At 33.9% G+C, this 18,640-nt stretch overlaps 1 protein-coding gene across 1 annotated transcript in view; it reads left to right on the forward strand.

Annotated features, from left to right (window-relative positions):
* The window catches only part of LOC145937246 (multicopper oxidase 3-like), a 108,929-nt gene that overhangs the window by 5,389 nt on the left and 84,900 nt on the right, over positions 1-18,640 (forward strand). The window contains exon 2 of the mRNA XM_083040183.1: positions 18,156-18,363. Coding sequence (XP_082896309.1) covers positions 18,156-18,363 — 208 coding nt within the window. The remainder of the gene's footprint in view (positions 1-18,155; positions 18,364-18,640) is intronic.

Genomic DNA, 18,640 nt, shown 5'->3' on the forward strand with positions numbered 1-18,640 from the left:
CTGCATGTATCTTTCTCCTTCACGTTCGCCTCGCGCTATCTCTATCTTCTCTCGCGCTACCTCTCTCGCGGTCCCTAGCATCACGTTCCCCTTCCCCGCATGACGTTATCCCCCGCAAGGACCGCAACAAGCTTCGTATGAGAGCTGGGACTGCTTACGGGTGGGAGAAAAATGGAGAATGGAAATGCGTGTGAAGAAATTATGTCATGATTTAAACTTAAAATCTCTTTATTCTTCTCTCTTTTACATTTTTTTTCATGCATATTATGGAGTAAAAAACTAAAGCTACCAGCTCGCAATCGATGAGCTGATGTTTAGTGAAGGCGTCGCTAGCGCGTATTATATTTGGTACTTTTTTATTATCCGTTACATTAGACGCGATATTTGAAAATTGTTTAAATTTAACATCGACTGTCTCGGTAATTTTAACCAATCGATCAAAAGATACATCAATGCATGGATCGAGATCGAACATACGGTGTAACGTCGATTCGATCATCATCATGCATACATTTGAAGATTCGAGACTTATGAGTTTGACGTTGTTAATCGTATGAACTCGCATTGTTAGCGGTGCAACGCTTATAAAACTGTGGACATCATTAGAGTCATTCCGAAGAAAATTTTAAAGTATCATCGAATATGAAATTCTTATGCTTTTATTCCATATATTCCTACAATTTTTGAAGATCTTACATTGAAAATTATTGTACGGAATTCACAAATTTGACATAATAACTTTATAAAAGCGTATTTATTTCGTTCTTAAATCGGATTTTTTTCTTTTATGCAAAGAATAATATAAAATCGTAAATCCCCTTACTAATCTTGATCATTGAATACATCTCACCATTTATCTACATTTCCCTTCAAACAGAAATTTATATAAATTTAAAATCATACTATATTATCGTATGCAATTAATTACAACTGCGATTTAGTGCGATTATATATATATTTATAATAAAAATGGGAAACTGTTTATATTTGTTTTATTTGAATATAAATGCATAACGAGAAGACTAGAGGAGACCAGGGCTAGTAGGCTCAGTTCAAAGATATTATAAAATACCTCTTTTGTTATAAAATATATATTTTTTTTGTTTTGAACACACGTTTTAGATTGGTCATCACTCTAATTAAATAAAAATATATTATATAACTAATTTTTATCAGATCTATATTGATGTTTTATTTCTTCTAATATAACAATATTGATATGTGTGCAATTGAAAACTATTAAAATCATCAAAAAACCCCGATCTCTAAAAGTTAATAAATTATATAATTTTTTCCGTGATTCACGTATATGGCACCACTGTGCGACATCTCTCTCGCGCTATCTTTCTCACGATCCCTAGCCTCGCGCTATCTCTCTCTTTTGTATACCTCACGCTCTCTCATGAACGCCTCGCGCTATCTCTCGTAAACGCCTCACGCTCTCTCTCTTCTAAGCGTTCTCATGATCCTTTCCGCAGGTATAAACAAAACAGCGTATGGCGTATAGCATTACGGTGAGCGCTGATGTCCAACCGCTCGAATTTATAAACAGATATTTATTACTACGATTTATCTGAGGGGTCAAGAACGGCTCCCGAGAACGTTGCCGTTCTTGAGCCGTTCGTAGTCGTTTCTGACAAGTTCAAAGCCGTTTCTGAGCCGTTCGTAGTCGTTTCTGACCCGTTCAAAGCCGTTTCTGACCCGTTCGTAGTCGTTTCTGAGTTAGTGTTACAGACTGCGATAAACGAGCGATAAACGTTAAAAATAATAAAGATACTTTTATTAATAATAATGATATAATGATATCTTTAGATGTTAGTTCATCATTCACAAATATTCCTAAAGAGTTGGTTTTAAAAAACGTTGGACTGACATTGCTAAGAACACCAATTTCAATTTAGCTCAATTTTTACATGCAATAGAATTGATTTTAGATTCAACTAGTTTCAGCTTCAATGGTCAGTTTTATGAACAAATATTTGGCAGCCCGATGGGTTCTCTTTTATCACCTATCCTAGCAGATATTGTGATGGATGATTTGGAGACATGTTTAAGTTTGTTAAGTTTCACTGTCCCCATATATTATAGATATGTAGACGACGATTTTGCTATATTGCCACGTACAAAAATAGATGAGATATTAATGACTTTTAATAATTACCACCAACGCTTGAATTTCACATATGAAATTGAAGTCAGTTCTTCCATTAATTTCCTAAATACAACGATCATTCGTTCTGACAATAGACTCATTACTAATATAGGAAACCTACATGTTCCGGAAGATATATAAACTTTTTTTTTCTAACCACCCTTTAAAATATAAAATTAATACTATTTATAATCTGGTTGATCATGTCATTCTACTATCCAATGCCATTTTCCATCATAAAAACATTGAGATGGTGAATGATATCTTACTTAATAATTGTTTCCCTAAATACATCATCAAACGACATATACAAAAAAGAATTAATGTATTAAAAAATCGTAATCACATAATGATTGTGATATGAATCGTGGACAATCTGACAGAACATCATTATTTCATTGCCACATGCTAAAGATGTGAATTATGATCTATGTCGTGTTATGCGTGACATGGGCTTCAACGTCTATAAAATAACAAAAAAAAAAACTAAATACATTGATTAAACGTGGTAAAGATAGTTTACATAATGATCAGAGAACTAATGTTGTATATATTAGATTGCAAAAACTGTAATGCGTCATATATCGGTCAAACAAAAAGGCGCTTACGTACTCGAGTGAAAGAGCATTTTAACAATATAAAATTGGATGAAACCAATCATTCCGTTATAAGTAAACATAAGTTGGAATTCGGACATGAATTTGAGAGATTTGGACAAAACCTAATATATTACATAATGAGAAATATGTGAAAAAGAGAGAAATCGCGGAAATGTTGTATATTAAAAAATTCAATAATACAATCAACCTACAAAAGAACACAGATAGCTTAAATAAAATATATGACAAAATAATAAAGGTCGTTTAGCTTGGTTTCCTATTTTTATATTTCAGTCACTGACAAAGTTTCATACTGATACAATGTTTCTCTCTCTTTAAAATTCAACAAGATGTTAATGATTTGTTTTAACTCAAATTTGTGAAGTGTTTCAATAAGAACGTATGTACTCAAAATTTTATAGCAAATCCATTTATGTATATTACTGTTTTTTGTATTCAAACCGTTATTTTTTAAATTAATTATTATTTCAGTTTATACTTGAAAAGGACTACAACCATATGGTCGAAGCGTCGTAACTTCTATTAAATAAACAAATTTTGTCTAGTTTGGTCGATTAATTTACAACTACCACTTTGATTATTGTACTAGCGATATAAAAACAACTTAAAAAATTTAAAATTTTTATTAATTATTTTATTATTTTAATAATTTTTAAAATTAAAAAGAGATACTCAATAGACCCATAATTCCTCCCTGACAGGTTCGGGAGGATATGATTCCTCGCCGAACAATTTTCTGAGGCAGAAGACGTCATCTCACCAGTAATCCTGTGCCCATTCCACGATCCCCTCCGCGTCGTCCCATAGCTCCCCAATTCCCGCCGATCGCACCACCGATAATTTCGTACTTGTTCCATATGCCGAAGATTAAGGTATCCACCGATTTGGACGGATTCCTCGGTTATCTTCTGAAAGTCGACAAATTTAGTAGATAATATTAATAAACAAATTTATAATATAATAATAAAAACTTACCGGCATTGTGAATATAAGGAACAGAGTCCTCAATAAATTTTCTAGAAGGTGAGTCTTCCAAGATATTATGTCTATTATTTCATGAAATCCTAAAGGACATTCTTGTTAAAAAAAAATTTGGACCTAAAATGTCTCCCGATCCAAAAGGCATTTTGCACTGCACTTAATAACTTAGCTCGACGACACTTAGCGATACTTAGCTCGGCGACTGCTTTAAACTTTGTGATGAACATCGCAGAGACAGACCCTCTCTCCATAAGCTTCAGCCCCAACCCCTCAGATAAATCGTAGTAATAAATATCTGTTTATAAATTCGAGCGGTTGGACATCAGCGCTCACCGTAATGCTATACGCCATACGCTGTTTTGTTTATACCTGCGGAAAGGACCATGAGAACGCTTAGAAGAGAGAGAGCGTGAGGCGTTTACGAGAGATAGCGCGAGGCGTTCATAAGAGAGCGTGAGGTATACAAAAGAGAGAGATAGCGCGAGGCTAGGGATCGTGAGAAAGATAGCGCGAGAGAGATGTCGCACAGTGGTGCCATATACGTGAATCACGGAAAAAATTATTTAATTTATTAACTTTTAGAGATCGGGGTTTTTTGATGATTTTAATAGTTTTCAATTGCACACATATCAATATTGTTATATTAGAAGAAATAAAACATCAATATAGATCTGATAATATATTTTTATTTAATTAGAGTGATGACCAATCTAAAACTGTGTTCAAAAAAAAAAAATATATATTTTATAACAAAAGAGGTATTTTATAATATCTTTAAACTGAGCCTACTAGCCCCGGTCTCCTCTAGTCTTCTCGTTATGCATTTATATTCAAATAAAACAAATATAAACATTTTTCCATTTTTATTATAAATATATATATAATCGCACTAAATCGCAGTTGTAATTAATTGCATACGATAATATAGTATGATTTTAAATTTATATAAATTTCTGTTTGAAGGGAAATGTAGATAAATGGTGAGATTTATTCAATGATCAAGATTAGTAAGGGGATTTACGATTTTATATTATTCTTTGCATAAAAAAAAAATCCGATTTAAGAACGAAATAAATACGCTTTTATAAAGTTATTATGTCAAATTTGTGAATTCCGTACAATAATTTTCAATGTAAGATCTTCAAAAATTGTAGGAATATATGGAATAAAAGCATAAGAATTTCATATTCGATGATACTTTAAAATTTTCTTCGGAATGACTCTAATGATGTCCACAGTTTTATAAGCGTTGTACCGCTAACAATGCGAGTTCATACGATTAACAACGTCAAACTCATAAGTCTCGAATCTTCAAATGTATGCATGATGATGATCGAATCGACGTTACACCGTATGTTCGATCTCGATCCATGCATTGATGTATCTTTTGATCGATTGGTTAAAATTACCGAGACAGTCGATGTTAAATTTAAACAATTTTCAAATATCGCGTCTAATGTAACGGATAATAAAAAAGTACCAAATATAATACGCGCTAGCGACGCCTTCACTAAGCATCAGCTCATCGATTGCGAGCTGGTAGCTTTAGTTTTTTACTCCATAATATGCATGAAAAAAAAATGTAAAAGAGAGAAGAATAAAGAGATTTTAAGTTTAAATCATGACATAATTTCTTCACCCGCATTTCCATTCTCCATTTTTCTCCCACCCGTAAGCAGTCCCAGCTCTCATACGAAGCTTGTTGCGGTCCTTGCGGGGGATAACGTCATGCGGGCAAGGGGAACGTGATGCTAGGGACCGCGAGAGAGGTAGCGCGAGAGAAGATAGAGATAGCGCGAGGCGAACGTGAAGGAGAGAGATGTTGCGGCGAGGTACATGAAAGAGAGAGATAGCGCGAGGTTAGGGACTGCGAGAGAGGTAGCGCTTAGGAGAGAAAGAGAGAGCGCGTGGTGAACGCGAGAGAAAGAGAGGGCGAGAGGTGAACGTGAAGGAGAGTGATGTTGCGGCGAGGTATATGAAAGAGAAATAGCGCGAGGTTATGGACTGCGAGAGAGGTAGCGCTTAGGAGAGCGTGAGGTGTTCGCAAGAAAGAATTTTTTCTATTAATAATATTTAATAATAATTTTTAATAATTTAAATAATGTCGCGATGGGGGATAGGAGAAGGACATCTTATTCTAGAATAAATATATTTTTTTCTTTTAATATTAATAATTTTAATAAGTATCATGTGTATTGTACATTTGTGTGTGTATAATTTTAATAAGTATCACGTGTATTCTACATTTGTGTGTGTGTGTGTGTGTGTGTGTGTTTGTGTGTGTGTGTGTGTGTGTGTGTGTGTGTGTGTGTGTGTGTGTGTGTGTGTGTGTGTGTGTGTGTGTGTGAATTTAAAAATATAAATGAATTTAAAATATATGAATATAAAATTTAAACATATAAAATTAAAAAATAAAATATTAAAAGTGAGAAGGGTGGCGGCTCCTTCTTATGGTCACCATTATACAATGGTCTCTATCTGCCAGTCTACTGAAACCAAAAAAAAATAAAAATTTATTATTAATTTTAATATATTATAAGAATATATTAAATATACTTATAATATTACCAATCATTAAAATCTTCGGGAACGAGTCCGAAAAGTTCATCTGGCGGTGGTGATGGTGGTGATTGTGGTGATGGTAGGTTGAGTTCTGTTACACAGAAATTATGAAGTCCCCAGCGTGAGTATAGACGGTCTGTATAAGATATTTTTAAACCGATTTCACGACTTTGTATCGCTTGCACGATCGCACTCACTGGATTATTTCCCGATATCGCTGGTACACTGACACCAGGTTCGAAAAGTCTGCGTAATGAGTACTTCAAACCCTCGAGGCGTGCGATTCGAGCGCGAAGCAACGCATAATAATAATCTTCCAAATGTTCACATTCAATTTGTTTTTGCTCTTCCATCAACAACCAGATACACTCGTCACATTGATCCTCCCACTCGGCGCATTCTCTTTTCGAATCCAACCAAAGGAATTGACTCCACAGATGTCGTTCTAATGCTTTGATTTCCTCCATATTGTTCCCCATTTTTCGATACACACGGAATGTTTTTAATTAATCACTAAAGTATACTCACTATAATAGTTTATGCAAGTTTATTTTGTGCAAATTGGACACATATCACAGAGAAATATCTGATACAATGCATCTTGATAATTGCTACAGTATCGACCATCCACTGCGTCGTGTAATTGAATCACATGCTTTCTAACAGCATACATGTGCCCGACAACTTGAATAGAGATCATACACGAAATACATAAAGCAAGAGCACCACCCGTAGAATAATAAAAGTATATGGCACAAACTTTCGTACGTCCGTTTAATGCATAGATTTGCGAATTAGACTGTCTTGTCGTCAATATCTGTAAGGTCTTCACTTGATCACTAATATAATTACTGTCATTCGACAACGCGTGATCTTCGTCAGACCACTCGTCTAATATTGCCTCGAAATTATTATTTTCCATTTTTACACATTACTGCACAATTTTGACACTTCGCATAGGACACTTTAACTCGTCGAATGCTGAAGACTTTTTGACGCGGAGACCCACTCTCCATAAGTTTCAACCCCCATTCCTCTCAAAATTATCGCAATTCTTCCTTAAAAATATTAAGGAAGATGTTTCGCTCTCGTTTACGACCGATTTTCTGCGAGGGTACAAAACTGCCGAACGTTGCCGCCGATACGTTGCATTCTTCCTTAAAAAATATTAAGGAAGATGTTTCGCTCTCGTTTACGACCGATTTTCCGCGAGAGTACAAAGTTGCTGAACGTCAACGCTTTTAGATTTGCACCTATAAATAATGTTTTGACATGTTCGTCGCAGCGTCGGCCCTAAAATCTTCATTTCTTTCCTTAATATCCTAATGATTTTATGGACATTTAATGGACATTTTGTTCATAAAATGAAAAAAAAATCATAGTTTTAATGGATTCTAGAACGCTCCGTTGCCAAGTTCGGGCAGTCGGACATCGACGCTTCCGTAATAAAATTATACTAACGAGGGTACAAAATTGTCGATCATCGGCGTTTGTTCTATACCTTTTGGGAAAATGTCTAAGATCCCTCATAAAAAAGTCGTGAAGATACCATCTACAAATATTGCACTCAGAAAACTCCCCCTCCTTTACCGAAACATCCCCTCCACCCCGCGTGACGTCAGTCCCCGCACCACCGAGATACCCCCGCGCTCCGCACCCCCCTCGGAGGACCTGTGTTAGAACTGGCCTAGTATATCTACTAAAAATCATTGTTTGAAATTACATCTGTGTGTCTTTTTTTACTTTTTAATTTGTTTTTATTTTTACTTTTTCACTTTTTTACTTTTTTTTACGTGGGAAATCCTCATAGATCCCTTCCTATCCCCGAGGAAGTAGTGCCGAACTCTTATCGGCGAAAACCCCGCGAATATCCTACTCGGACTTTATTTGCGCGAGATGCCCGGCACAATTTGCTCGCTTCGGGATACCTTCGCATTCAATGCAACATTCTTGAATAGAATTGCAACGATTCGAATTGATAAAGATAGCAGATACACATTTTAAATCACAATTTGTCCTTAAAATTTGACTGTTTTCAAATTGCGATAACTCAGCGAAAAATTATTGTATCGGGTTCAGCCAAAGCGCATTTTAAAGAGAAAAGTTCAAATTTTTACGTGCTTTTTATCCCATTGAGCTACGTTAACTGATTCACGCCGTGCAATTCAAGAAATTGGACCTTCTATTCAGCAGTTTTGCAGGTTTACATTCTGTCATTTGTCATTGTAAAACTGATCATTCCACGTAATCGACACTAAAATTTTCTCAAACTACAAACTTCAAGCTTTATTTTCGTTTTTTAAATACCTCAATATCATAATTATTAGCTGAGTTATAAATTCTTGAACTTTGACAATTTTTTACTACTTTTCAAGTGTACCGTTTTTTTGGCCGAGATATATACAAATTATTATATACATATATATATATATATATATACACACACAATATATATATATATATATATATATATATGTATATATATTATACATAGGATATATATATATTATACATGTGATCATTTTGTGATATATTAGTTATATCATTGTGACATTTTATATTTTATATTATGGTACATATCATACCAGTTGTGATTAATATCATCAATGTAATCTTCTAATAATCTCACAGTGAAATCACAATTTTTCTGTGATATAGTCATTTAGTGACTTTATTGTGAGCGTAGTGTGGTCTCACTGTGACTTCTTTTGTTGTGAGAGTTCCATAGTTTAATATGCTAACAATAAATGCTTACTGTCTCCGTTTGAAAAGCAGATTTAGCCTAATGCAAGATATAACATTGACGGCACGCTATGCAACATATTGTCATAATAGTATTATTATTGTCATAATAGTATTATTTATATTAAAATTTTCGTCACGAACTGGATTTGAAGTTTGACATGCGCGGCAATTAAAATAAAAAATTTTAATATTTTTATTATATTAATGTCTAATCCTTTCTTAGAGAATTCAGAATATTAATCAAACTGTTAGCAACAAGATGCTGCATACATTTAACTAAAGAACGAGACATTTAATCTCATCTGTATTATCAATGTCTGTATCATAAATGTAATGAGATAATACGCCTCTAATAACACTCTACAAACACTCTACAAACGTTTTCACAATTATTTTTTATATTTTATATCTTATTAATTATAAAACTATACTTTTTCTATTTCTAATTTTATATATGTTCTCCAATAATTAAAAAGTTTTTGTAACATTTTATTCAAAACTTTCTACACAACTTTTGCAATTATATTGCTTTATAACACACACGTTAAATCATATACAATATATTTTCGCAGTATATATTAAAATATAATAATATAGTTGATTAAATAAAAAAAACATGCGTGTACTTCATTATTACGAAACACTAGATTTTCATATCACCCATGAAATACAATTGAACAAATGAAAATTTGTTGCACTTCTTTAAAATTCCAATTAATTACAAATAAATTAGCGTTGTACACAATTCATTTATTTACTCTAACTTATCTCCTATCTCATACTAATTCTATGCTAACATAAGTGATTAAATATTTAAATCAAATCTCACATACAGTGTTGTAACAATGCATTTCTTCATCATTACTTGACGATTCGCTGGAAGGCTGTCGATCATCAGACGGGCAAAGAGCAGTGTCATGTGTCCAATTTTTAAACATTTGAAAACACCGTTGAATGATGAAACGGTACACGCACCGAAAAATGTCGCCCGGCGCCGGAGACGCCTGAAGGCTGCCAGAGGGCTTCTGCACACAGGACACGTTGACGCGTCGCCTTCTCACCACGCGTAACGCGTCAACGCGTCCTGTTTGCAGAAGCCCAGATACTGCTGAGCGACGATTCCCCCACCGTATCGACAGCTTTGGACCGAAAGATTTTCTCTCGGTCCCTAGTATAAAAAGATGAATTCTCAGCATATAGAGACTAATCCGACTCAGCTTCCAGCTTTCAGCCAGAACAATTAAACTAATATCCGCCCAGACCTGATCAAGCTGCATTGAGCTATAAATCGGCGTGATGTGCGGTAAAGTCTCAACCTCAGTCGAGAGTTTTCGATTCTTGCGCTCTCCGGCTTTCCGCTATTTACACACCTCATCTCGAAAGCGAACGGGTACTTTGCCTCCGCCGAGTGATTGTCGATTGTCGAGCTCCCATATCTCCAGCTCCCTGCACGCCGGATATCTAATGGGGTAGAAAGTTCTCCGACGAGGCTTCTCGTCCAGCACGCTGCCATCTTAATAGACATCAAAACTGCGACGAAAACATATACCTAAGGTGCCCACAAATGCAGTTTACTGCTGCGCGACGGTTTAAATGTCTGCTTTAATTAGCGGTCATTTCTGATACCATTTAACGGTATTTATACATCGTTTTAAATATCGTCATATACAATACATCGCTTAACGGTATTTGTGTACCACTATTTGTATATCACCGTATATGATACATTATTTATCGGTACTTATTATATTGCTCTAAACACCGACGCTTAGATTAAACTGTATACTTGCCTGTGGTTCCTAACAGTGGCAATTAGACTACACGAAATCTATCGTCCTGAATCAAGATCTATTATTACCAACTGTAATACTTTCGATATCTCGCTTGCATCGCGACTGCACCGCGACATTAAAAGCTCTTCGACTGTATGTATATAATATTATTGTTATACGTGCTACTACTTCGAGCTACCACGCACAAAAAATGCCCAAACACGCGCACCAATCTCAATAATGACCTGCGCCGCGTCCCGCGACAGCGTTCGCGCTTACACATTCTTGTAAATACTATCGATATCTTGCGTGATACTGACATACGTATTCACGCACAACATATATACGCGTATACACATTTTACATATATCCATACATACACGCCTACACTTTGTACATACACGCCTACACTTTGTACATACAAACAAACACACACACACACACACATCTCTACACTTCTTCTAACTACTAATAAACATTATTACACTTTATACGCTTCATACTTTTGCCAACTTTCTCGAGCTCTGATCTCAACTGAGATATATTAATCCGACTTGCGAAAGCGGTACATTATTACTATTCCTATTTAAAACACAACACGCACGCGCGCGCAGATTAATTCTTCCTACTGTCTTAACTTATCAGGAGCTCCGCTTTTTCGATTTTTATATATAATATAGTTAATATTTCTCATCCTCACCCTTCTCTCCGTCACTCTTTCCCTCTTCCACTTCCTTTCTCTCTCCCTCTTTTTGTCTCTCTCTTTCTCCCCCTCTCTCTTCCTCTCTCTCCTCCTCTAATCCTCTTCCTCTCCCTATTACTTTTTCCTTTCTCCCCCCCCTCTCTCTCCCTCTCTGTTGTCTCTCTCATTTCATTATTATAACAGCAAACCAATTTTTTTTCATTAACAGAAATGAAAGATATTGTATTATGCTTTGTTTACCTCGTATGGCACCGGGGTAGAATAGTTCCATGGTATGTTTTGCCTGTCGTAAGAGGCGACTAAAAAAACATGACATAAAGCAGCAGCTCACCAAGTAGAAATCACATAAGATCTGAGTGGCTGTGACACTGCAATGTGGAAGGCAACGGGAAACCACAACATTATGAATTCCTAGTATAGCATATCGAAATTCATAATGATGGCATCTTCTAGAGTAAAATATTCCGGAGGTAAAATAATCCCCCGCTCGGATCTTCGGGTGGGGACTATTTCGGAGGACGTCATCGAAAAGTGCAATATGGAGCTCAATACTGACAATGAATGCAATACTGGGTGCAATATTAAATGCAGCATTTCACGAATCGGAGCGTGAAATGTTAGAAGTATGAAGCAAGTGGGAAAATTAGAGAATTTAAAATTTGAAATGGATAGGATAGGTTAGCATTGGATGTAGTAGGTATTAGTGAGGTGCGTTGGTCAGAGGTAGGGGACTTTTGGAGCGGAAACTTCAGAGTAATACATACAGGGTCGGTAAAGGGAAATTCGGGAGTAGGAATAGTAATGCGTAAAAAGATAGGAAAGAGCGTAGAAAGCTATATACAGCACAGTGACAGAATACTAATGATTAAGCTAAATTCAAGATCAGTAAAAACATTAATAATACAGGTCTATATACCCATGTCAAATTATATTGAGCGGGATGTATAGGCGGTCTATAGGGAAATAGAATATGTGTGTTAGATTATGCAAAAAGACATGAAAATTTAATAATTGTAGATTTTAACGCAGTTGTAGGAAAAGGTAGAAAAGGGGAAGTAGTAGGACCTTTTGGATTAAGCAACAGAAATGATAAAGGAGCTAGATTAATAGAATTCTGTGACAAACATAATCTTACCATCGCGAACACGCTATTTCATCATCACGCCAGAAGACGCTACACTGTAAAACTTCACTAAAAGACTTTTGAAGACATATGTGTGGAGCACGGCATTGTTAGGTTGCGAAATGTGGACTGTGGCGGAAGCAAATAGGAAAAAATTGGAAGCATTCGAAATATGGTGTTACAGGCGTATGATAAAGATACCATGGATAGATAGGGTTAGCAATAGGAAAGTATTAGAAAGAGTGAAGGAAGGAAGAAGTATATGGAATGCGATAAGGAATAGGAGAGATAGTATGGTAGGGGTAGGACATTTGCTAAGACACAAAGGATTAGTTAGTGACATATTAGAAGCGGAGATTGGAATAAAAAGAGGCAGCGGAAGGCCCAGACTAAATTACTACTCGCAAATAGTCAGAGATATGGGGTGCTCCACCTTTAGGGATATGCATGCGATGCCTCAGGATAGGAAAGGATGGAGATACGCGTCCAACCAGTTTTCGGACTAAGAACTCTATGATGATGATGCCTTGTTTAATCGCTTCATAATATTTATAAGTGTTATTTATTTGATATTTTTAAATCTGTCAAATGTTTTCTAATTTCTCACAAAATCATATTTTAAATATGAATTTATGGAATTTATAATACAAATAAAGTATCTTATGTATTTGACTATATAAATACTTAAAAATTCTTAAATAACAAATTATTACAAGTTTTTATATTGACGTTATTAACATATATTTTAAAGGAGGGTGTCTTTGAGTCGATTTCTGCCCATCAGAAGTAACTTTATTAGACCATAAATTTACATTATATAGGTTATCTAATATACAAAAATTATAATTATATCACTGCTAGCCCGTGGAAACATTTTGAAAACCGCCCTGTTATATTGCCCAATAATTCGCTGATATGCGTTCTCTAATGATGTAACTGATCCTGTTTCTAATTTATTTTCCATTCGGTATTACAAAAATTGTTACAAATACAATTCAATATTCTTCTTTTAGAGGTTTTCATACAAATTTAGAAAATAATATGAATGTTAATTGCATGCATAAGTCAGGAAGGTAGAAGTGAAGACGCTGCGTTATTACTTCGTGTATTTATATACAGGGTGTCCCATTTTATAGTTTACAATGCTATATCTCGCAAAGCAATGATTTTATTGAAAAAGGTTTTAAATAAAAGTAGTAGGGTTTCGAGGGGGACATAAGATAGTATGGCACCATTGATTTGACCTTGAATAGTCATTTGAAGGTCATCTTCAATTTCTTAAATGGAACCACCTATTTTTTATTGCATATTCTTGTAGCTTATCTTGAGAGCTTTCCAAAACCCTATAATTGAGTTGTTTTTTATTAAGTACTTTCCGAGTTATGAGACTTGAAGTTTTTGACAGTATTTTGACATAAAATATAAAATATCTTGTGAAACATTTACTTTTCGGTAATCTTACTGTAATACTTTTATGCACAGAATAATAAGACCAATCAATTGGTGTAAAGAAACACATAGTTGTTTTAAAAAAAGTATACGTGTTTTTAAAAAAACTATGCAATTTGCAACATATTTTTTTTAAAGCAACTATTGTGTTTTCTTAACACCAATTGATTGGTTTTATTATTCTGTGCATAAAAGTATTATAGTAAGATTACCAAAAACTGAATGTTTTACAAGATATTTTATATTTTATTACGTACCATAATAATCATTTTTTAAAGTTTGACAAAAAATACAAGTTCTTGCTGACTAAAATTATGAACACAGTGAATAACATTAAACCTATTCAATATTATTTTCCGAATAAAGATGGTTCAGAAGTTAATATCAATTTGGACCCTAAATCGTTTAAAGACCATAAGCATTCCATCACGGACATAAATGAAAAATAGTTCATCAATTTATCTTCTACTAACATTCCAACCAAGATTCAAAGCTTGTTACAGTTGGGTGAAAATTTTAATCTCCCGTCTACGGATAATTTTAAATTAACGAAGGAATTTGTAAAAAACATTGAAAACAACATAAAAACACTCCCTGGTAGGAATAAAATCGACATCAGAAATCAAACCACGCGCATAATAAATAATTTCCCAACATATAAAGCACCGTATAACAAAATTAATACACAGATTTGCCAATTAACACATCAAACAAAAAAATTTTTGAAGGAAAATCCAAATCTGATTTTAACAGTTGCAGACAAAGGGAACGTTACAGTAGCCCTCGACAAAGATAAATATCACGAAAAAATTGACTTTCTACTTAAAGATAAAAACACGTACACTGTGATTGAAAAGAATCCAATTAATAAATTAACAAATAACCTACGCGAGCTGTTGACAAGATGGAGAAATTCAAATTATATTTCAAGTCCAAGATATAGATATCTGTATTGCAGTGATGGTATTTTATACCGAGGGCCTATGACCGAAAATCCATAAACCAGATTGTCCCTTCCGGATAATTGTTTCTTCTTTGGATAGTCCATTATACAATTTATCAAGTTTTATTCACAAAACCATGTATATAAACCTACCAAAATGTATCAGCCACATTTCAAACAGTTTTGATGTAGTTAAAAAATTATCAAATATACATGTTAGCGACAACATGAACTTAATTTCTTTGGATGTAACATCTCTCTTTACAAATATACCCATAGATATTGCAATAGATAGTGTCTCAAATAGATGGCAGTTTTCAGGGACAAATATTCTATCCCAAGGAATGAATTTTTAATAGCGGTCAAACTAATTTTAGATTCAACATACTTTATATTTAATGAGGTAATATACAAACAAACTTTCGGCACACCCATGGGCTCTCCACTTTCACCTATCATTGCTGACATAGTTTTACAAGATCTTGAGAACAAAGCTTTGGAAACATTGAAATTTACTCCTTCGTTTTACATGAGGTATGTAGATGATATCGTACTCACAGCTCCTTCCAACTTCTATAACCATACACTAACAATTTTTAATTCGTTTCATCCGCGGCTCCAATTTACCATGAAGATTGAAGAAGAAGGGAAATTGAACATTTTAGATTTAACGCTAATTTTAAACAACAACGACATTAATTTTGATTGGTTTCATAAGCCGAGCTTTTCAGGGAGATATTTAAATTTTTACTCACAACACCCTTATTGCCATAAGCGAGGGACAATAATCGGCTTGACTGATAGGGCAATTTTTTTATCTCACCCGGTATATCATAAAAAAAATCTGGAATTGTGCATCAAAATACTCTTAAACAATGGTTATCCATTAAATTTTATTTTTGAAACAATAAACAGCCGACTATGCGATATTTTTAATAATAAGGTTAAAAAAGAAAACAAACTTTGTGAGCAGAACGAGGAGCGTAACTCTTTCTTTGTCATACCATATGTTCCTCATGTTTCGGAACAATTCAAAAACATTGCGAAAAAAATTAATTCTAGAATTGCTTTTACCTGCCTTAATAAGATGAATAAATTTATAAAAGTTCAAAAAGACCCTTTAAAAAACAGAAATATGAGTAACATTGTTTATAAAATTGATTGCAATAATTGCAATGCATCTTATATAGGACAAACGGGTAGACAATTACAAACGAGGGTCAAAGAACATCAGAATCATATAAGAAGGAATACTGCAAATCGTTCTGTTATTACAGATCACAGATTAGATTGTGACCATGACTTCAAGTGGGAAGATGTCTTAGTTTTAGACAAAGAACCGAATTTAGAAAAAAGACTCATCTCGGAGATGTTATTTATAAAAAGACAGGATAACGGCTTAAATTCACAGAAGGACACGGAATTATTACCGAACACCTATATGACATTAATTGACAAATTTTCAAAAATATGACGTATGATGAATCTGTATAAGAAAACGTTTGATTTTAATTTTTTCCAAAATAATTTACTTATGTTTATGATATAACTAGAGTTTTTACTTCATGACTTTAACGCTTATTTTCTAAGTGTCACTCTGTTTATTTATTTGTTGTTGATTTGTCTTGTCTTTCTCGAATGTTTTTCATATGTAAGTCATCATTCTGTGGATAATCGTGACAAGGATAAGATGAACGCGTGTCCACCTCCAATCTTGTCATGCACCGTCAAGTGTGTGATAGGTTTGCCGTCTCTTTGTCAACGATACATGTATATCTGTGAGTCATTTATGTTGTTTTTTATAAAGATTTAAGTTGTCGATCGGTAATAATTTGTTCTCAATTCTTAGATCCGACCACATAGTATATTAACTATCCCGTTACAAATTGAATATCCGCGGAAGGAAATCGTGTTATATGGATGAAGAAGATAAGAATCATACCGTTTATCATCAAGATGCGATTACATTTTTTTGCGTCCTCTTACCGCGGTGATCCGTAAATTGATTTATTTTTTCGCCGGTTTTTGTAATTAATATATATTTTTTTATATGTTTTCGTTATAACTTGCGCTGAGGATGGCCCAAAAAAAGGAGCCGAAACGTTCGCCATTTATGTATTGATAATATAAGAATAAAATTCGTTGCGTATTTTATCCACGCCTATGCTCTCATAGCCAAAATCACTTATTGATTTCACTTGTATTTATATTTTATGTCAAAATACTGTAAACTTCAAGTCTCATAACTCGGAAAGTACTTAATAAAAAATAACTCAATTATAGGGTTTTGGAAAGCTCTCAAGGTAAGCTACAAGAATATACAATGAAAAATAGGTGGTTCCATTTAAGAAATTAAAGGTAACCTTTACGTGACCTTTAAATGACTATTCAAGGTCAAATCAATGGCACCATATTATGTCCCCCTCGAAACCCTACAACTTTCATTTGAAACCTTTTTTAGTAAAATCATTGGTTTGCGAGATATAGCACTGTAAACTATAAAATGGGACACCCTGTATATATAAATTGCAAATACTCTATTCTCTAATATTATTTCATTGATTCATTAGTGTTCCTAAAACATATTTACTGACATTCAATTGTAATTTATTCCTATTCCCAGACGTAATCGAGAATGAAGTATTTGCAATTTATAAATACACGAGACAACAACGCGGAGTGTTCACTTCTACCTTCCTGACTTCTGTATATGTAATTATATATATATATATATATATATATATATATATTATCTTCCAAATTCATATGAAAACCTCCAAAGAAGAATAAGAGAAAAAGAAGAATATTGAATTGTATTTGTAACAGTTTTTGTAATATCGAATGGAAAATAAACAGAAACAGGATTAGTTACATCATTAGAGAATGCATATCAGCGAATTATTGAACTATATAACGAGGCGGTTTTCAAAATGTCCTCACGGACTAGTAGTAATATCATTATAATTTTTGTATATTAGATAACCTATATAATGTAAATTTATGGTCTACTAAAGTTACTTCTGATGAACAGAAATCCGATTCAAATTTGACACCCTTTTTTGAATGTATAGAACTGATTTAAGTGTTTAAAACTGTTTTCTATAGGATCCTTCGTCTGGTATAAGCACAAACGTTTCACTTTCAATGTTTATGGTTGAAAAAGGAAAAAGATATAGATTTCGTATGATTAATGCATGCAGTACAGTTTGTTTGGTCGAAATAAGGCTCGAAATGCATTCCGTGCAAATAATAGCCACAGATGGTGAAAATGTAAAACCAGTAAAAGACATAGATGTGATTACTATGGCTACAGGTAATATCTATTTGATATATATATATATATATATATATATATATACAAGGTGGTTCATGTAACAGTCGCCACGATTTTTGAGACATTTTCGCCAGTTTAAAAAAAAGTTTATACTAAATTTTTAAAATATTGTATATTTTAAAAAAGTGAAAATTAATCTGCTTTACGCAAACTATAACATGCAATAAAAAAATTTTTTTTATAAACAAATCAATGTCACCTTGTACAATGTTATTTTATGTTACATTTCAATTCAAGGCGGAAGGTGGAATGCAAT

This window comes from Prenolepis imparis, unplaced genomic scaffold (genome assembly GCF_030444845.1).
Source record: "Prenolepis imparis isolate NDT839.2.m4 unplaced genomic scaffold, iyPreImpa1.0 SCAF_6, whole genome shotgun sequence".
Lineage (NCBI taxonomy): Eukaryota > Metazoa > Arthropoda > Insecta > Hymenoptera > Formicidae > Prenolepis > Prenolepis imparis.